The sequence below is a fragment of the Gouania willdenowi genome, chromosome 13 (genome assembly GCF_900634775.1).
Source record: "Gouania willdenowi chromosome 13, fGouWil2.1, whole genome shotgun sequence".
Taxonomy (NCBI): domain Eukaryota; kingdom Metazoa; phylum Chordata; class Actinopteri; order Blenniiformes; family Gobiesocidae; genus Gouania; species Gouania willdenowi.
This window is the reverse complement of record NC_041056.1, coordinates 20,071,073-20,089,102: the sequence shown is the minus strand read 5'-3', so window position 1 is coordinate 20,089,102 and position 18,030 is coordinate 20,071,073. Positions and strand designations below refer to the sequence as shown.

The 18,030-nt window shown below is 36.8% G+C and overlaps 1 protein-coding gene across 4 annotated transcripts in view; it reads left to right on the top strand.

Annotated features, from left to right (window-relative positions):
• The window catches only part of fchsd2 (FCH and double SH3 domains 2), a 55,233-nt gene that overhangs the window by 5,507 nt on the left and 31,696 nt on the right, over window positions 1-18,030 (top strand). For all 4 annotated transcript variants that reach the window (XM_028465427.1, XM_028465429.1, XM_028465426.1 and 1 more), the window contains exons 2-3: window positions 696-793; window positions 11,633-11,678. In XM_028465427.1, coding sequence (XP_028321228.1) covers window positions 696-793; window positions 11,633-11,678 — 144 coding nt within the window. The remainder of the gene's footprint in view (window positions 1-695; window positions 794-11,632; window positions 11,679-18,030) is intronic.

The following is an 18,030-nucleotide window of genomic DNA, read 5'->3' as shown; positions in this document are numbered from 1 at the left end:
ACGTGACCTAAACTGGCAAATGACTGAGCTATCACATGACCTAAACTGGCAAATGACTGAGCTATCACGTGACCTAAACTGGCCAATGACTGAGCTATCACGTGACCTAAACTGGCCAATGACTGAGCTATCACGTGACCTAAACTGGCCAATGACTGAGCTATCACGTGACCTAAACTGGCCAATGACTGAGCTATCACGTGACCTAAACTGGCCAATGACTGAGCTATCACGTGACCTAAACTGGCCAATGACTGAGATTGGATGGATACGGTTGGATTGGCAACGAAATGGTTGGAAATCAGAACATTATGTGTGTGCATAAGATTGTGTTTATATTACTCTACATCCTTAAAATGACCCTAAAGCAATGAAGTTTCAAAATCAGGTGTGTTGCAGCAGAGATGACTGCTATTTAAGTGTTTTATTTTTTCTGACAGTCGTGTCAGTTTTTCGTGGGGTTGGGCTAAAGTGTGGCCTGAGGTTTGAACATGTGTGATGGTTTGTGTATGGGTCAGTGAGCACAGAGGATGGGTGGGTGAAATACCTCAGCAAAAGGTAGTTTCTATCAGATTTTGTCCTTTTCCCCTGCAGGGAAACATGAAGCAGGTGATAAATGCCACGCCATGTGGAACTGAAAGATGAATTCATTCACACTCATCATCTTCTTCACATGCGCTCTCATTTCCTCGCAGGTCAAAGTGACACAGGAACTAAAAAACACGCACTTGGAGCAGATGACACGACTCCACTTTAAACACCAGACTGAATGTGACCTGCTAGAAGACATGAGGTATGAACACGTCTCTGTTTGGTGGCTGTGTGGTGCATTAATGAGAGAAGTCATTTCCACATTATTTTTTTTCCAAATTCCATAAAATTTGTATCCAAATTACGTGTTGTCCACATTAATTTTTTAAAAATTCTGTCTTTTAAGAAAAGTGTATTCATTTCTTCCAGAAAACATGAGTTTTTTTTAAATCGCAATATTGAGAGAAGAAAAAAATCGCAATTAGGTTATTTTCCAAAATTGTTCAGCCCTATTCACCACTGGGGCCAAAATATTTTACAGTATTAGAAGCGATCAAGTTATCATTAGCCTATGATGTTTAAGACGCTACAATCCCTGGCATCGATGGTCTCGTCTACATCATCAAACCATCCGCGATTCTGTCAACGTGGAAACTATAGGCCCGATCTGTTCTGGCTTTACAAACTGCTTTTCTTCCTCAGTTTCATCTTCAAACTACTTTTCCTGTCTATCATTTGTTCTGTCTCTCTATCTCTTTTTTTAATTTGTCACTTCTCTGTTTGCTCATGATATAGGATTTGCCAGTTTCTCTTTTTCGGTTTGTCAAGGGAATAAAGGCCCGTTTCCCTCCCACACTCCCATTTCCTTTCTGTGTTGACTAAGTATTGGTTATTTATGTCAGCAAACACTCCTGTCGTTCTATATTTGTTCTTTTGTTCTCTTTGTTCCCTCTTTTCAGTTTTGCACTTTCCAGACTGTTCTCTCTTTGTCCTCGTGGTTCATTCTCTGGGGCAGCTCCAGCTGTTTAACAGCAGAATGGATGGTTGGGGTCTGCATTTGGAGAATGAACAAGGCTTTGATCTGAGTTATGGGAGAAAGCTAAAGCCAGCTAAACATTTGCAGTCATAATGTTTTGTTGCTTAGTCAGGGACCAAGCTTTATGCCATTGGCTAAAATGTCCACACATTGGCTTCTGATGCTCTCGGTGTTAAAATACTCAGCCTGAATGGGCTTCTCACTATGTGACTGATGTATATAATGACTTATAATTATTATTGATGGTCCTTCTGATGCTGGTAAAATCAGGACCTGCGGGGTGATTCAGCAATTAAGGAAATCGCAAAGTGATGCGCCGTCTGAGGCCGACTTACAAACATACTGTACATCTGCTACTTGTTTCCTTAACCCTCGGGCGCCTTTGGGGACCAAATGTGTATTTTCTGCTTATTCCGTTTTTCAAATTCTCAATGTCTCATTGAGTTTGAAGACTAATTGTATGAACCTTGGCCAGGAGTTTTCTGTTATTATCATGTTCATAATTCCATGATGACTTTTACTACAAGATGTAGAGATCAGGAGATATAAAATGTACCGACACTCTTTGTGTTCGGGACTGATTTGGTTCCATTGACTCCCATTATAACCACATATTTTGGATATACTGTTATCCTGACATATAATAGTGGTTTTTCCATAAATACCCAATAAATCTAAGCCTCTACCTTCAAAATTCAAAATGCACCTTATTTTCGGAAGACAATATGCATAATTTGTGTTTTTCTCATTGAAAAAATTTGTTTTTATAACAAAAAAGGGCAAAAAAAAAAAAAAAGAAATTGAAAAATATAATTAAAAACTTTATATTTATGGTTAGGTCTGCAGTTGTCGAAACTGTGAAACAAGGGGGATGAAATATTTATAAATTATATTTTGAAGACACTTTTATGAAAGGTACCTCTTAAGCATCAGAAAGGTTTATTTTGCACAGTACAGTTTTTTTTTAAAAAAAAACACCACAGGGAATTTCACTTGGTAGTCGGTGTGTGGAACAAAAAACAAAAAAACAAAAACACAAGCCAGCAGCAAAAATAATAATGTTGATAACTATAAGGATAAGGGATAAATAAAGGATAGAGGATAAAGAAAAATTAAGATAAATAGAAATATATATATACATATATACAGTGCAGCAGGTAATATTGTATTTATGAAGGTGGTGATTTTATACCTAAGCTCAGAGTTTATTTTTTTTCAAACAAATGTTTATAGCTCTAAAAGTAATAATGCCTCAAAATTAATGTTCTTATCAGTTATTGACCTAATCAAGGCTGTAATAATTTCATATCAAATATTCCACTTTGCACCTTATTTTTTGAAAAATTTGTGTTTTTATTACAGAAAGTGCATGAAATCTTTTTAAAAAAAAACCATACAGAAATATACTGAAAACTTTATGTCTATGGTTAGGTCTGAAGTTGTTGAAAATATCTGATGTGAAATAACAGGGCGGAAAAAAAAAAGATATACAACATATTAACAACAGTTTTATGAACTGTACCATTTTGTTACCTAAGCTCAAAAAGTGTGTTTTCATTTTTAAGGTGCCCCGAGGGTTAAGCAAGGTAGTGAGACTTTTCTCTAGCTAATAGCCAGTCATCTCATTTTCAGAGAGGATTATAAGGGCTAGCTTTTGCTGAAGTAGTGATGGGTGACTTCATCAGATCTGCCCTTATAGACATCAATGGCTGTCATTGTTGTCAGAATCATCAGTTATTTCCCCCCCTAGCCTCTACCTGAGGTGCTCAGATCATAAAAAGCTGAACTGTCACTTGTTTTTTCTCCTAGAATAACCCTCACTGTGCCTCACAGTGGCAAAAAAAAGTTTTTAATTCCACATCAATAATGTAAAGCTTAGAGTCTCAGTCAATAGCAAAATTTGATTATAATAGCCCAGTTTCAACCCATAGAGAGTAGTTAATCTGACATTTTTACAATAAAATATGCCAAATTGAAATATATCAAGAGTTGGACTTGGATCAATCATAAAAAAACACTACTTAATGCACAAATACATTTGCTTTCAGTAGAAAAAAAATGGTTTTGGCATTTAGTTACACTTTAAAGCACCGGACAACAAACATTTGAACAATAAAGTCCAACATACCATACCATAATATATTCAGTCCTCACATTTTAACATCATCTGGAAACAGGACAATGAGGAAAGACAAAGAAATGGGAAATATTTGTATTAGTGAATACAAAGCAGTGAAATGCTGACTAATTATACAAACGGAGCAGCCATGTAATCATTAACAGATATGCTCACAGTACATTTTAAATACACATCTAATACACTCAATTTTACACACACACACACACACACCCACACGCACACACACACACACACACACACACACACACACACACACACACACACACACACACACACACACACAACTGGGACCGTCATCTTTTCCATTATCTCAGTTACATAATTACATCAACAACAATGACATGCTAGCATTTGCACGCCGGCTATGACTTGTGTTTAGGAAGTTGTACAACACCCTTAGTAAATACAGCACAAGATGCTAATATTATGACCACGTACAAACAGAGGTTGTCTGCCTGTGCAGTGGTAGCATGTTCTCCCTCAACATACAGTACATACAAAATGCACATACAAGCTCTGCTGTAATTATTGGTGGTCAAATATTTTCCTAAACTTTCTACACTTATTATAAAAAAGTCAGTTTAATAAATCATTCATGTATAAAAATAAATTTTTGTCACAGCCACACACATCCCACCTGATATATGAGACATAAAGCTCTTTCCTTCTGTGATTGTAGTCTTAATAATGGAACAGATTTCCACAGGAAGAACTGATCATCTCCTTGCTCTCTTATTACATACAATTAAGTTAGTGGGTAACTTACTGAGGGGCGGATTCACTAAGATCTGAAATAAAGGGTGGTAAACCCTAAATTCTTTATGATGCAGTTTCCTCACCTGCTGTGAGGAATTCACACAAATCAGCAATGATTAGTGCACGTGCAGAACTGGTGGAGACCGCCCTATTTAAATGAGAGTTTTGCTCGTTTAATGTGGAGAGGTGAGTGCACAGAAGCACAAAATGACATTTAAGGAAGTTAAATTGGAGACAGATGGACTCTTCTGTCTGCTGCACAAACTTTTAATAATGTAGAAAACAAAAAAAAACAAAAATAATAATAATTAAAAAAAAACAAAAAACAACAACTTTAAAACCTAATGATATTTTTTCCCCCTAATTTAATGTGGCTGCTCCATCGGGTCTGATAACTTTGCTCTGATCAGTCCATGAAAAAAAGAAACCGTTCTATTGATCTGCCATTGATTCAAGTTAATGCAGCGACACAGCCTGTCAATCAGTCGATCAGCACCATTTGGAGATGATCTACTGACCATCATCCAGAAGGTCCTGAGTAGTTACGCACACTCTCATTTGTGGATATCGTGCCATCACTGCGTAAATTACACATGCTGCTCAGGTGATTCTGGCCTGACGCTCCTGTCATCAACACGACACGAGAGTTTTTACAGTCAAAACATGGAAAGAAGACACAGGAGCTCATCACACACATACTTTGCTCTGTATTTTTTTTATTCAGTGGCTATTAATATTGACTATTGTTTTATTGAAATTATTTTTTTATATTAGAAAGGTTAACTGGAGCATTATTTTCCATCTCTGCTGTGTTTGTTCAGTGCAACTCATCTCTGTCCGTGTTTGCACCTGCCGTCGTACTATTTTCGCCGCCAACAGTTCCTGGTTTGATGAATTGCACTGCGACCACTGCATTAATTTATTTGCATGTCCTCCTCCCATATTTATGCTCCCCTTGCGAGCTCCACCTACTACACATATTCATTAGAGGAAAACACGCTAAATGGATTGAGGGCACATTGCGACGTGCAGCCGCGCACTCCTGATTCCCTAGGATGTTGTATGGCTTATTAGTGTGTAGAGTGACATTTGCACACGTTTTAATACCTCAAAACTTTTAGTGAATCTGCCCCTGAGGGTTTTATATGTGTATTAGTTAGCTAGTATTTTCCTTATAAAGCACACACTATGTTTAAGATTTGCTAAAAAGGTATCACTAGGTTAATCTGCTAATTTGATATTATATTGACATTTTTAAATGCATTTCATAAAGCTTGTGTCTATTAGACTTGGGAAATGCAAATGTGTGATGTTATAGTTTATTGGTACAAGTTTTCCTGCATGAAGTGTTCAGAGCATCTTAACTCGTAAATCCTGAAAGCAGCTTGCAAGTTATTTAACCTTATTAATCCATAAGATGGCTTTAATCAAAACTCTCTCACTCTGTTTTCTAGACAAATGCACATTTGTATATGAATGACCTTTTTAAGTGTTTTTACCAATGTGCAAATTTAAGGTGCAGCCTAAGGAAAAGGAGGAGAAGAAAAATGATGGAAAGAAAGCAGCATGTGTTTAGCTGGATTCATGTTTAAGGGTGGAAAATACAGAGAGGGCAAGAGAAGAGTTGGTGGACTAAGGGAGTCGACTTGGTGCCCTCAATCCAGCTAAATCCTCTACACCCTAATGTGTGCCTCAACAGCTCCTCACACTCTAACTTCCCTGAGTGCAAACCATCATAATATCCTCTCCTACACTTGTATTCAACTCATGCACATTTAATAACATGGAATTAGCTTTTATAAAGCAGTCTATTCTTTCTCTCGCTCAATAGGAGCATGCTCCTGCCATTACAATGAAGCTGTGTTACATTTTGCTTAAATGTGTAGTTGAAACTGATTCAAAGTCTGTCATCAAACCAGATGTTTTGAAAAATGAAAACAAACAAACAAAAAAAAAACATCTGGTTTGATGAACGGCATAAAAAATAACATAAAAATAGGCTTTGAGATAAAAAAAAAAAAAAAAAAATGAAAAAAACTTGCAAAGTGAGAAAAGATGGCACATTCAAAATAAAAGCACATGATGTTTTGGGACTTTGTCCTCATGCAAACACGTGAAATTCATTAAAGACATGTGAAGAGCCATTTTTCAATGATAAACCTAGTGTTTTCTTTGGATTCTTGTTTTGGAAGAGACGTGTAGATTTCTTCTAAAGCTAGTTTTAATGCTAGCATTCATCCTTATCCAGGATTGGTTAAATGCAGAGAAATAGTTTCATCTATGTACTTATTTATATATCAATAAGCATAATCCTACTCAAATTTTCATTGTAAAAGAAACTCGAGTCCTTTCTTTTTGCTCACAAATATTTCTTATAAAAGAAACATCACTGAATACTTTTGTCTACAGTAAATGTCATCTTTTGAGGGAGAAAAGTGCACAGAGTTGACTTTATTGTGTCGTGGAGTGATCGCGCAGTGTGAAAACATGACCATCCTCCTGTGTCTCAGTCTCAGGCTGTGATTCATGTGGTTTATCCTCTTGTCACTGATCTCAGTCTGTGCCTTGTTAAAAATTGATCTTAGCTGTTTTCTATTGTCTATTCATTTCCTCCCTTCACTTTTCAGCCCGGTGTATTTTTTCCCCTCCCGGCACACACATGCACCGAAACACACATACAGTAACGTGCACTTAATGTCCACTTTCAAGCACTCAAGCCCTTTTCCGTCAGACACACGCTCATCTGCAAGGCTGCTTATTCTTTTCCCAGCGTCTTCTACAGCACAGCTGATGCTGACACAGAGTTTTGACTCATACGCCACTCAGTGATAAACACACTCATTATAAACAGTGTGGTTGTACAGACCTTTAAAGACAGGAAGAAGATTTCAAGGAAAAGACAGTAGGACTGAAGAAGTAAGCTAGACAGTGGGCAGGGGTGGACTGGTCATCTGGTATACCGGGCATTGTCCCGGTGGACCGGTCCAGTCTGCTAAGTTTTTTTTGATGAGTTAGTGGAGGCAAACATGGTAACAGGTGGACAAAAATGGTCCAAAAGTGGAAAGAAAAGAGTGTAAAGTGACTAAAATGAGCCAAAAATAATCAAGAGTGCCCAAAAAATGGGCAAATAAGAAGAACAAGGTGATATGTAATGGCTAAAGGTAGCATAAATGTGGCAAACAATAGTGAAAAAGGGCAAAAATGTGGAACAAAAAAAGACTAAATGTAAGCAATAAAGGAAACGAGTGGTATTTATTGGGTTAGCTTATTTGGATAAAAAGTGGCCAAAAAAATTAAAGAAAGGACAAAAATTTGATATAAGTGTCAAAAAGAACTCAAAAGGTGCTACAATCTTTTTAAAAAAATGTCACAACTTTTTGAAATGAGGCAAAACTAGGACAAAGGAAGGGGCTAAAAAGTTTCCCCCTATAAGGTTTTCTGGGGGAATAATGATTAAAATGAAGACATAAAAAGCCACATTGACTTAATAACGGCGTCTCCGTACATGGTGTCGCTGATAAAGTCATGGGCTGGTCTGGACACAAAACGCCAGGGCTGAATTCTTGTCCCAGTGGGTACTGGTAAAATAAGATTCAAGAAGTTGGGAATACAGGCAAAGAGTGATGAATAGTGTGATTATTACACAACAATTACACAACAGGGATCCGTAATTCAGCTACTCTGGGACTTATTAAAAAAACAAGAATTTAAATTTCACGTTAGAATATAATCAAATGCATCTTCATGGTGTTATGACAACATCAACATTACGTGTGAGATATGTGGAGCTGATAATTGGGTAGCTCTGCTTACGTATGCAGTCTCAGCTGCTGTGTAGCCATGGCAGCGTAGGCATGAGAAGCCTAGACTTGTCTGAAGCTCCCAGTGTTTCCCTGTCACATTCTATACTGTAGTTTACATGGATGTTTAAAACATATGCAGGAAACAAAAAGATGATGCTCTTCTAAGCAATTGCAACTTTAGATTTGTTAAAACAGAAGATGATTCTAGACTTCCAAAAACAATGGAAATATGACATATACACAAAACCAAAGTTAAGACATTATATTCATTTTAAAGAGGAGTTTCCAAACAGGACGTAATATACATTTAAATGTATCTATAAAGCAGCGGTCCCTCTGTGCCCAGATGAGAACTAGCACACTACCCCTGGCAGTGGAGCTGGGCAGGTTCAAAGGCCGACGTTTATTTGAACGTGTACATTTGTCTAACCCAGATGTTTTTTGGATGCGTGAGGGGAAGATTATGAGTTGGCTTTATAGAAAAGAGACTTTCGCTTTTGTTTATTTTATTTGTAAAGCGTGGGAAAAAACACAAGCAATTTTGTATCCAGTATGAGAAGTTTCGTGCAGGATGTTTGTGAAACTGGCCTGTAACCATCTGTTTTATTGCTTATGTTGAGTCAGTGTCTTATTAGCCCATGTGGGCTGGGCACGTTTGTGCATGACACTTACTGTACATAAAATCAATCAACATCATCATCATATAGGAAATGTGTAATAAGCAAAAAAACAACAATAAATACGATGAGGACAGCCAGTATCCCTTTAAATTTTATTAGTGTTAAGCTGTTGAAATGGTTATTCGGATTCTAATTTGCATAACCAAGACTGTTTAATGGCACATCTCTGCAGTTTTAAATACATCTTCCAAAATAAAGGTGCAGTTAATTCCAGTGACAGCTGATCGTCACCAAAGCCCTTCAAAAAAGGATGCGTCTCAAATTTTTCTTAAACTTCAATTTTGTAATTCTATGTATCCCACAATGCATTGTTCTATATCCAGTAATGAACTGGCTGTAGAACAGTCCTCCTAACATATATGCAACCCATTATTACTTGTTAAAGGCATTCTGACAGACATTAAACAATACACATATACAGGCATCTGTCAGCCTGTTATGAGACTAAACCCAAGAAATAACACAAATTGAACTTGAACGTGTATATATTTTTATATTGATACATTAAATTACTGTAATACTGGTAATTGTTTAATTCTGAATATCAGTTGTTATTTATTACTCATGCTGAAAACATACACTTCATTCTTTTATGTTTACAAACCTAAATACATGGCTTTATTCACCAATACATAGGCTATAGGATTATTCATGATTTAGCCACAGCACAAGTGTGGAAAACTTCTTTCATCCTCAGTCTAATTTTTGGTGTCTGGTGATAAATTGGCATTCTTAAGTCGTTCATGTTTTGGAACTAACCCTATTCATGACTTTAAAGGAACATCAACAACCTTTGGCAAAAACCACAGGCCAATTTGTTTGGGCTTGTAATTAGCATAGAGGGAGTTGGCTGTAATTACGGTGTCTACACTCACACTAAATGTTGTCTTCCTTTCTTTTTCCTCCACTGTTTCCTGCCCCTTCTTTGTCTTGATTCTAGCTGCTCATTTAGTTTGAACAAATAGAGTTTGATTTCATGTAGAAATGTCTATAGAATCACAAAGTAAAATGTAACTGCCTCATGTCTAGTATGTCCTCATGGCTGTAGCTACATCCAAATATCTATAGGGATTATAGAGCTAGAGTTAACTAAGTAGACAGTAGTCAAATACCGATTTAGTAAAAATATTTCATCCTTACCTTAAATGGATTGTCTTTCATCTCCTGAGTACCTGTAGATCCCAGGTTCCCAAAGTGGGGTACGGGTACCCCCAGGTACCGCAATTTGTGCCATACTTGAATGAAAATTAAAAACACTGTGACAACATTGGAAACTAGATTATAAATAGAGCAGTTAATGTTAATGCTAGATTAATGCTAATACTAGGCTAATGTTATTGCTAGGTTAAAGCTAATGCTAGGTTGATGCGATTGCTACGTTATTGCTATTGCTAGGTTAATGCTAATGCTAGGCTAATGCTATTGCTAAGCTTATGTTAATGCTAGGTTAAAGCTAATGCTAGGTTGATGCTATTGCTACATTATTGCTATTGCTATGTTAATGCTAATGCTAGGATCATGCTCTTGCTAGGATCATGCTCTTGCTAGGCTTATGTTAATGCTAAGTTAAAGCTAATGCTAGGTTGATGCTATTGCTACGGTGTTGTTATGCTAATGCTATTGCTAGGCTGATGTTAATGCTAGGTTAAAGCTATGCTAGGTCAATGTTAATTCTTGGCTAATGCTGAAAAATGCTAGTTAATGTTAATGCTAATCATAGCTAATGCTCGCTAATGCTAATGCTAGCTAATGCTAATGCTAATGCTAGGCTAATGCAGTGTGACGTGGGCCAGCACCTACATCCTCACTTGTATTTTCTTCAGGAAATACAAATATTGTAGTTATTATTGATATTATTATTATATATTATTCCTCAACAGGATAGGTCAAATTCGGGGACAAATTTCACTGTAGAGCTACATTGTATATTGTGTTTTCTTTAAGTGTGCAGGAGTCGGGGGTACATGGCTTCAGGTTAAATGTCTGAAGGGGCACAGTACTGTGAAAACTTTGGGAATCACTGCTGTAGATGATTACATTTATTCTTAAAAAAGTGCAGAAAAAAATCTTTGAAATGAACTCTGACGTAGAGGGACCAAAATGTCATTGCTATGATGACTTTTAATGCATTAATGCACAAACAAAATATGAATGCATTTTAATCTGATTGCTTGATTTCCATTCTCAATAATGCAGTTCAACATGGCTGGACTATCTCTTTTTAACCACATCCTTTGTTAATTCAGTTGTTGACGTAATCGTTTTTATCTGTTTCTGTAATCAGACTCACTGTTATGTTTCTCATACTCCACATTCTTGTACTGTGATAAGAGCTGCCAGGATGTCACATGCCATTAGGAGGGACAGGGGGAGGTTTTTTGGGTGGGGGGGGTTGCGGGTGGGGGGTGTATTTTGTGAGTAATGGATGGAAAGAAAATAATGTTTTTAGACAGAACCGTTGCGCAATGAAGTTATAACAATAACGTTTCCCTCTCACATGGTTGTGGTACTAAAAGTTCACCTTTCAGAGATTTGATTTTCTTCTCCTTGTGTTATATATCCTGAGTAAAAATGAACATTACAGGCAGTTTTCTGTTGTTGTACAGCTTTTCTCTGTTGCTAGTGTCATTATTTGTAATCACTTTACCACCTCTAGACACAAACCAATATGTCTCTCCCTCTACAGGAGCTACAGTCTGAAGAAGGGGCAGCTGGAACGGGACTATGCACAGGTAACACCTCATACAGTATGCGCTCTACTTGCTTAGCCACTTGTTTACGCGACTGATGCTTTCATCACCCCCACCCAGACCTTTGAAGTTATCATTGGGATATGGCTATAGTGTTGTGGATAGATTGGTCAGGGTTATTTTTGGTAACTACTTGCAGAACCAATTTTCACTGGTAAATACCTCTCAATATTTGCTAAATTGTTAAGAACAAGATAGCATGAACAGGATGTGCCTGCCAGGGTTGGGGTCAATTATAATTGTAATTGTGTAATTGATAATTAAATAAATTGTAATGTAAAAAAATCTGTTGCTGTCATAATCATGATTAAATTGTAATTGAGTTTAGATAATTGACTTTGTAATTGTAGTTGCCATGAAAATTTTATAAAAGTTGTCAATTATAGGTTATATTTTCATTGATTAGGAACCATAATAAGGTAACCAATAGAAAGAAACTAAATAAGATGATGATACTAGTTTTTAGTGTATTTTACAGCTGATTATCATGAAAGATGTTAACAGAAAGCTAACACAAGAGGAAGCTTAGCTTTTATTAGATTACTTATTTCAGGCTCAGTAAATGTGATTCATTTAAATTGAACTTTAGTAATTGAAGGCATAAGTGTAATTGAATTTCTGAGGACACAAAATAATTGTAATTTAATTGTAATTGGAAAAAATGCTAGTCCCTGTAATTGTAATTGCATTTCACCCTGGTGCCTGCTAAATAATCCTTTTTTTTTAATGCGTAGTTTTTTATTTTCTATAACCCCGATGTTTTGGCTGACGTGCGTCTAGGCTGGAAATTCAAAAAGGCCTTGATTATGGGCAGAGCTCCTGGAGCAAGGAATGTCTGTCTGTTCCTCAATTTTCGCTGCGAATCAGGCTCAGATTGACAGGTTCTCTCGAATAAAGCAAGTTATTTTGCTGATGATGATGTCATAGGTTCTCTTAGAGTCCCAAGCCCAGATAAAGGAGGAGGGTTGGATGTTTTAGCTAGCAATTCCACCCCACATAACAGTCTTTTAATTAAATTTTATATTCTAATATTTAACAATACAGGACAAAATTAGTTTATGCAATGTGGGTCTAAAGCATCCACGTCATAAAGTAATTAGATAACAAACAAGGTCTTTTACCTGCTTTCTGTAAAGTGTCTTGCGATAACACGTGTTATGAATTGGTGCTATACAAATAAAGGTTGATTGATCAGTGAAGTTATTTTGAGACGTAATGGCCTCTTTTAATGGCAAAATGAAAAAATGAAAAAAAACAAGAATCAACAGAAGAAAGTTAATTTGTAGTTCTAACTCTCTCTCTCTCTCTCTCGCTCTTTCTACTCTCTTTCTTTACTATTTAAATAACAATAATTTGCTCAATTTTCATCCAATTTTCAAACGGCAAGTGGTAATTTCAACATGTACAAGCATCCTATGTCATACCTATGTATGATATGGTTTGTAATAAGGCAAAACATTTGTAAATCCGTCAATATTTCATCGTGTTAAGGGTATTTTTGTTTAACAGCTACCGTAGAGCGCGCCAGAACGTCAGAACGTCAGTTGTTTGAGGTAAGATGGCCGCTGTTGAGCTACGCTGGTGAATCCCGCTTGCGTCATCTAGTGTTTATATATATCTATGCTTTAGCCAGCATCGTTTCCTGTTTTTGCTTCCAGCCATGTCACTTGTGACGTGCACCATTAAGGGGTCTATAGGTCAGCTGTGAAAATGGTGTACTTCAAATGATCAAAACTAAAAGTTATATTTATCGTATTTTGCTAGGTATACTATTACTGGTACCTTGTCGCTGAACATGTCTTTTGTAACTCACATTAGCGGTGAAACACTAGTTTGAAGAGTCATGCTCAAATTTAACATGATGCCTTCGAGCAATATTTCTCTATATCTCACTGCTGCAGAATTCAGCTGTGTTAAAGGTCTGATAACTAGCTCCTCATTACAGTGTGGGGTGTTGGGAGAGGGCTCTATACCAGAGGGAGATTTGTAAAGATGCGTTGTTTGAGGCAATTTGTTTTCAAATCCTTTCACAGAAGTTTATAATAAGATAAAGGGTTTTGTACTAGGACTATTTGTTAACAGACCTCACTAAATAATGTTAACTTATAAATATTGTGGAAACTGTATTTTTCTCCCACAACACAGCTTCTTAAATCCTCCGTCCTATGACAGTGATTTTTTAGGACACTGGAAATCTGAATGCTTTTCCCAATGAAAAGCTGCGTCAGCCAGATTTTTAACAAAGCAATAGTTGAAAGCTTCTAAACCAAGCCCTGGTTGCTGCACAACATTGTGAACAAAATAGTTTGATTTTCATTGTATTTGATGCTGCAAGACTGAGAAAGTTCCATCATGTTCACACAGCCTGAATGCACAATCTCACCTTCTGGCTTAATGAAAAGCATTCAAATACATAACCCAGTCGGCTTTTAAGAACACATTAACACACAAATATGCATTTTATGCAGTCAGCCAACACAAATAACTGTTTAACTTGGCTTTTGGTTTTAACATCGTGTTGTGCATGAGAGGATTGGTGTGGGTAAGACAAACAGAGAAGGTGAACTGCTTGTCTGCATGATTTCAACCACGAGTGTTACGTCACTTAGCATACAGTGGAAAGTAGAAATGAATAAAACCATTTGGTGTTGGTAATTTAAGTCAGTTATTCATTTACTATTCACTTGATTATTGTGCAAACAAAAAGATTTGAGGCAGATGGAAGAATGGGCAAGGGTGCTGCTGCTGCTGAATCCAGGAAATACATATAACCAAAAGAGGACTCCAAAGTGTGTTACTTTTTCTTTTCTATGTTTTCTTATTTAACTCTGAGGTATTCATTTCAAACAAGGGGAATGTCAAAGGAACATTCAGACCAACAGGAAAAGGGTACTGACTAAATTAGAAAGATTCATTGAGTTTTTTAACCTTTGCCCTTTCTTGGTGTCAAACATGAGATCAATTCAGGGAAGCCAGTCAACTGCAATTACCAGCCGCCAATCAAAAGCACCAGCTTTGTTGTGTTTGCGTGGGGGGGCGTACGTCAGTGTGTCCCAACATATGTCAACTACTTTTCCCGTATTCTCCTCCTCTAAGCATTGCTCGAATAGTTTCAGGCTGGGCTCACACTGTTCAGTAATGCCTGAAAAGGCCTGCATGCCTGCTGTGCCTTCCCTGAGTAGAACTACATAGGAATCAACAGCAGTATTAAGCATTAAGAGAATTGATTCAAAATGTCTCAGGTATTATCAGATAAAAATAGATACAGATAGATAGATAGATACTGTAGATAGATAGATAGATAGATAGATAGATAGATAGATAGATAGATAGATAGATAGAGGTAGATACTGTAGATAGATAGATAGATAGATAGATAGATAGATAGATAGATAGATAGATAGATAGATAGATAGATAGAGGTAGATACTGTAGGTAAATAGATAGAGGTAGATATTGTAGATAGATAGATAGATAGATAGATATATACATAGATAGATAGAGGTAGATACTGTAGATAGATAGATAGATAGATAGATAGATAGATAGATAGATAGATAGATAGATAGATAGATAGGTAGGTAGGTAGGTAGGTAGATAGGTAGATAGGTAGGTAGATAGATAGAGGTAGATACTGTAGATAGATAGATAGGTAGGTAAATAGATAGAGGTAGATACTGTAGATAGATAGATAGATAGATAGATAGATAGATAGATAGATAGAGGTAGATACTGTAGATAGATAGATAGATAGATAGATAGATAGATAGAGGTAGATGCTGTAGATAGATAGATAGATAGATAGATAGATAGAGGTAGATACTGTACTGTAGATAGATAGATAGATAGATACTATTGATAGATAGATAGATAGATAGATAGATAGATAGATAGATAGATAGATAGATTATAGATAGATTGGTTGATTGATCTACTGGGCTTACTTGTATGTGGCACTGTGGTGATTTAATTGCTTCTCTACTAACCGGGAGATCCTGGACCAATTTCCCACCAGTGTCTATTTTTGGGGAGCTTCAGTGTCACAATGTTAATTGAAGGAAAATAGTAAACGTATGTAACCTAATACTTGTGTAAATGTCTGTCCACTTGTCAGTTGAGAGTTCTTTGAAACCATTATTTGTGAGAATGTAAGCCTTTGCATATCTATTCCAATTATATTGTACAATCTTGTTGCTAAGACAAGCAGCTCGCCACAAAAGTACTGACTTTTATGATCCTTTTACAACCTAAAATACACTATTTTTAATTCTCTTTGGAAAAAAAACCTGTCCCTTATATGTTACTGAATTCTGTAACATACAATAATCTGTTTTAACTGAATGTTCTGCACTTTGTCATAAATGAGAAAACTAAAACATGGATAGCACACACAGATCACCCATCATTTCATTTTTAGTGGTGGCTCATTCTTGCCGGCTGCTTCTCTAAATATACTGTACGTTGCTGGCTCAGTCATCACTGACTTTATTGGAGCTTAGTTGGCAGATGTGGTTGTCAGCAACACCCTAACCCACAACACACATGTAAACAAAACCTTCGGTAAGGGAGAGGTGCAGACAGGAAGAGAGATAGAAAGGGAAAGAGAGATGGAGAGGTGAGAATCAATGTATTGACTAAAGAGGAAAGTAACATGGCTAGGCCACAAAAAAGAAAAAAAAGTGAGAGGGCATGAAAGTGAGAATATTTACATGGCTTTGGTCACCATTGTAACACAGAAAGCAGTGATGAGATTTAAAAAAGAGTTTTTATCAAATGACAGAAATGAAGTGAAAACTTGTATGGTTGGTTACGAAAAAGTGACAAAAACCTTTTTACCTCTTTCCCCTCGTACTTCTGCTCTACATTTCCTTCGATAGATGATGTAATTCCGCTTTTTTTAGAAAGAGTCTGAGAAAATTGTGTTTGTGGAATAAGAAACAAAACATGTCAAATGTCATGTTTGATTATATTTTTGTAATGATTGTGTTTATTTATGAAGTTACACATACATGCCCTTGCCAGTCTCAGGATATCCTGCTGTTTGGTGCGCTGTTTGCCACTCAAACGGCAAAAACAGGATGTCTGTGAGTATGTATGTGTCTCACTGTATTGGTGTGGAAAAATTGGAGCAGTTCCACCTTACAGGAAGGGCCAGAGGAGTTGCCATAGCAATGTGGTGTTCAGGTAAGTATCAGGTTATGGTACCAGAAGAAACAAAGATGGAGAGATGAGGCGACTCGTAGAAAGATTGACTCAAGTGGGAGCAAAGAGCCAAACAAAGCAGAGGCTACGCTATTCATTTTGTTGAACGAGGTTGACTTACAAAAGCAAAATAAAGAGGAAATATGGCAAGCGAGAGTGATTGTCCTTAATCAGTCAACAGGACAGATAACAGCTCTTTCACCATAGAGTCATCTAAGATGACTCTATGGTCATCTAAGATGACTCTATACATCTTAAGATGTGAGCTGGCTTTAGGGAGGGCTTTTGGTGTCAAAACAAGGAAGTGATCTGTCATGTTTATAAATCCTCAAGTTTACAACAGGAGCACAAACTTTGCATACCTAAGTTTTGTAGCAATACTTAGACCTGTATCTGTTTCCCATACGATTTCTTAGTTATTTGTTACCATAGTGTTTATTTGTTTATTCGTTTGTTGTTCTTTTAGAAGGGTTATGTCAAAAGCACTTAATGGATTTTTGACAACATTTTGACCAAAGATAGACCTTAAGCCATGGAAGATTCCCTTCAATTTTGGAGGGGACCCAGATCAATATACTGGTTCTGGATTAGTTTCAAAAATCAAAAAACTCCATCTCTCATCATTGGTGGAATTTCAAAAATTCATGTCTCTGTCTGTAATTGACCAATCTTTGTGAAATTTGACTCATTTATGTCAGGTTGGTTCCTTAACTTCTCCACCGACTTTCATCCGTATCAGATCTGGATTGCATATTTCATCTCAATTTTTCCAGCAAAGCTAGGGGTGCCATACATTTGAACTTACTGTTTTGTTATGAATGGGGATAGAAATGTATTCCAAGCCTTTAAAGTTTGATTGATCATGGTACTATGATCAGGATCACTGATCCAGATAACTGGCAAAGAGGATATTTGGCTCTTGGTGGAGGTTTGTGCTCTGAGTGCTATTGTTGGAAATTCTTTCTGTTCTGGATGACTGAGGAGGTTGTACCTAGTGACAAAGAAAAAAAGGTATGGACTTTTGAAAGAAGGTAGCTATGGCTCTTGTGAAGCTCCAACAGTGGGAAGGAGATCATCGGATTTGGAAGCTCCCTAAGATCCAATCTGATGTCTGAGCAGTTTAAAGATTTGG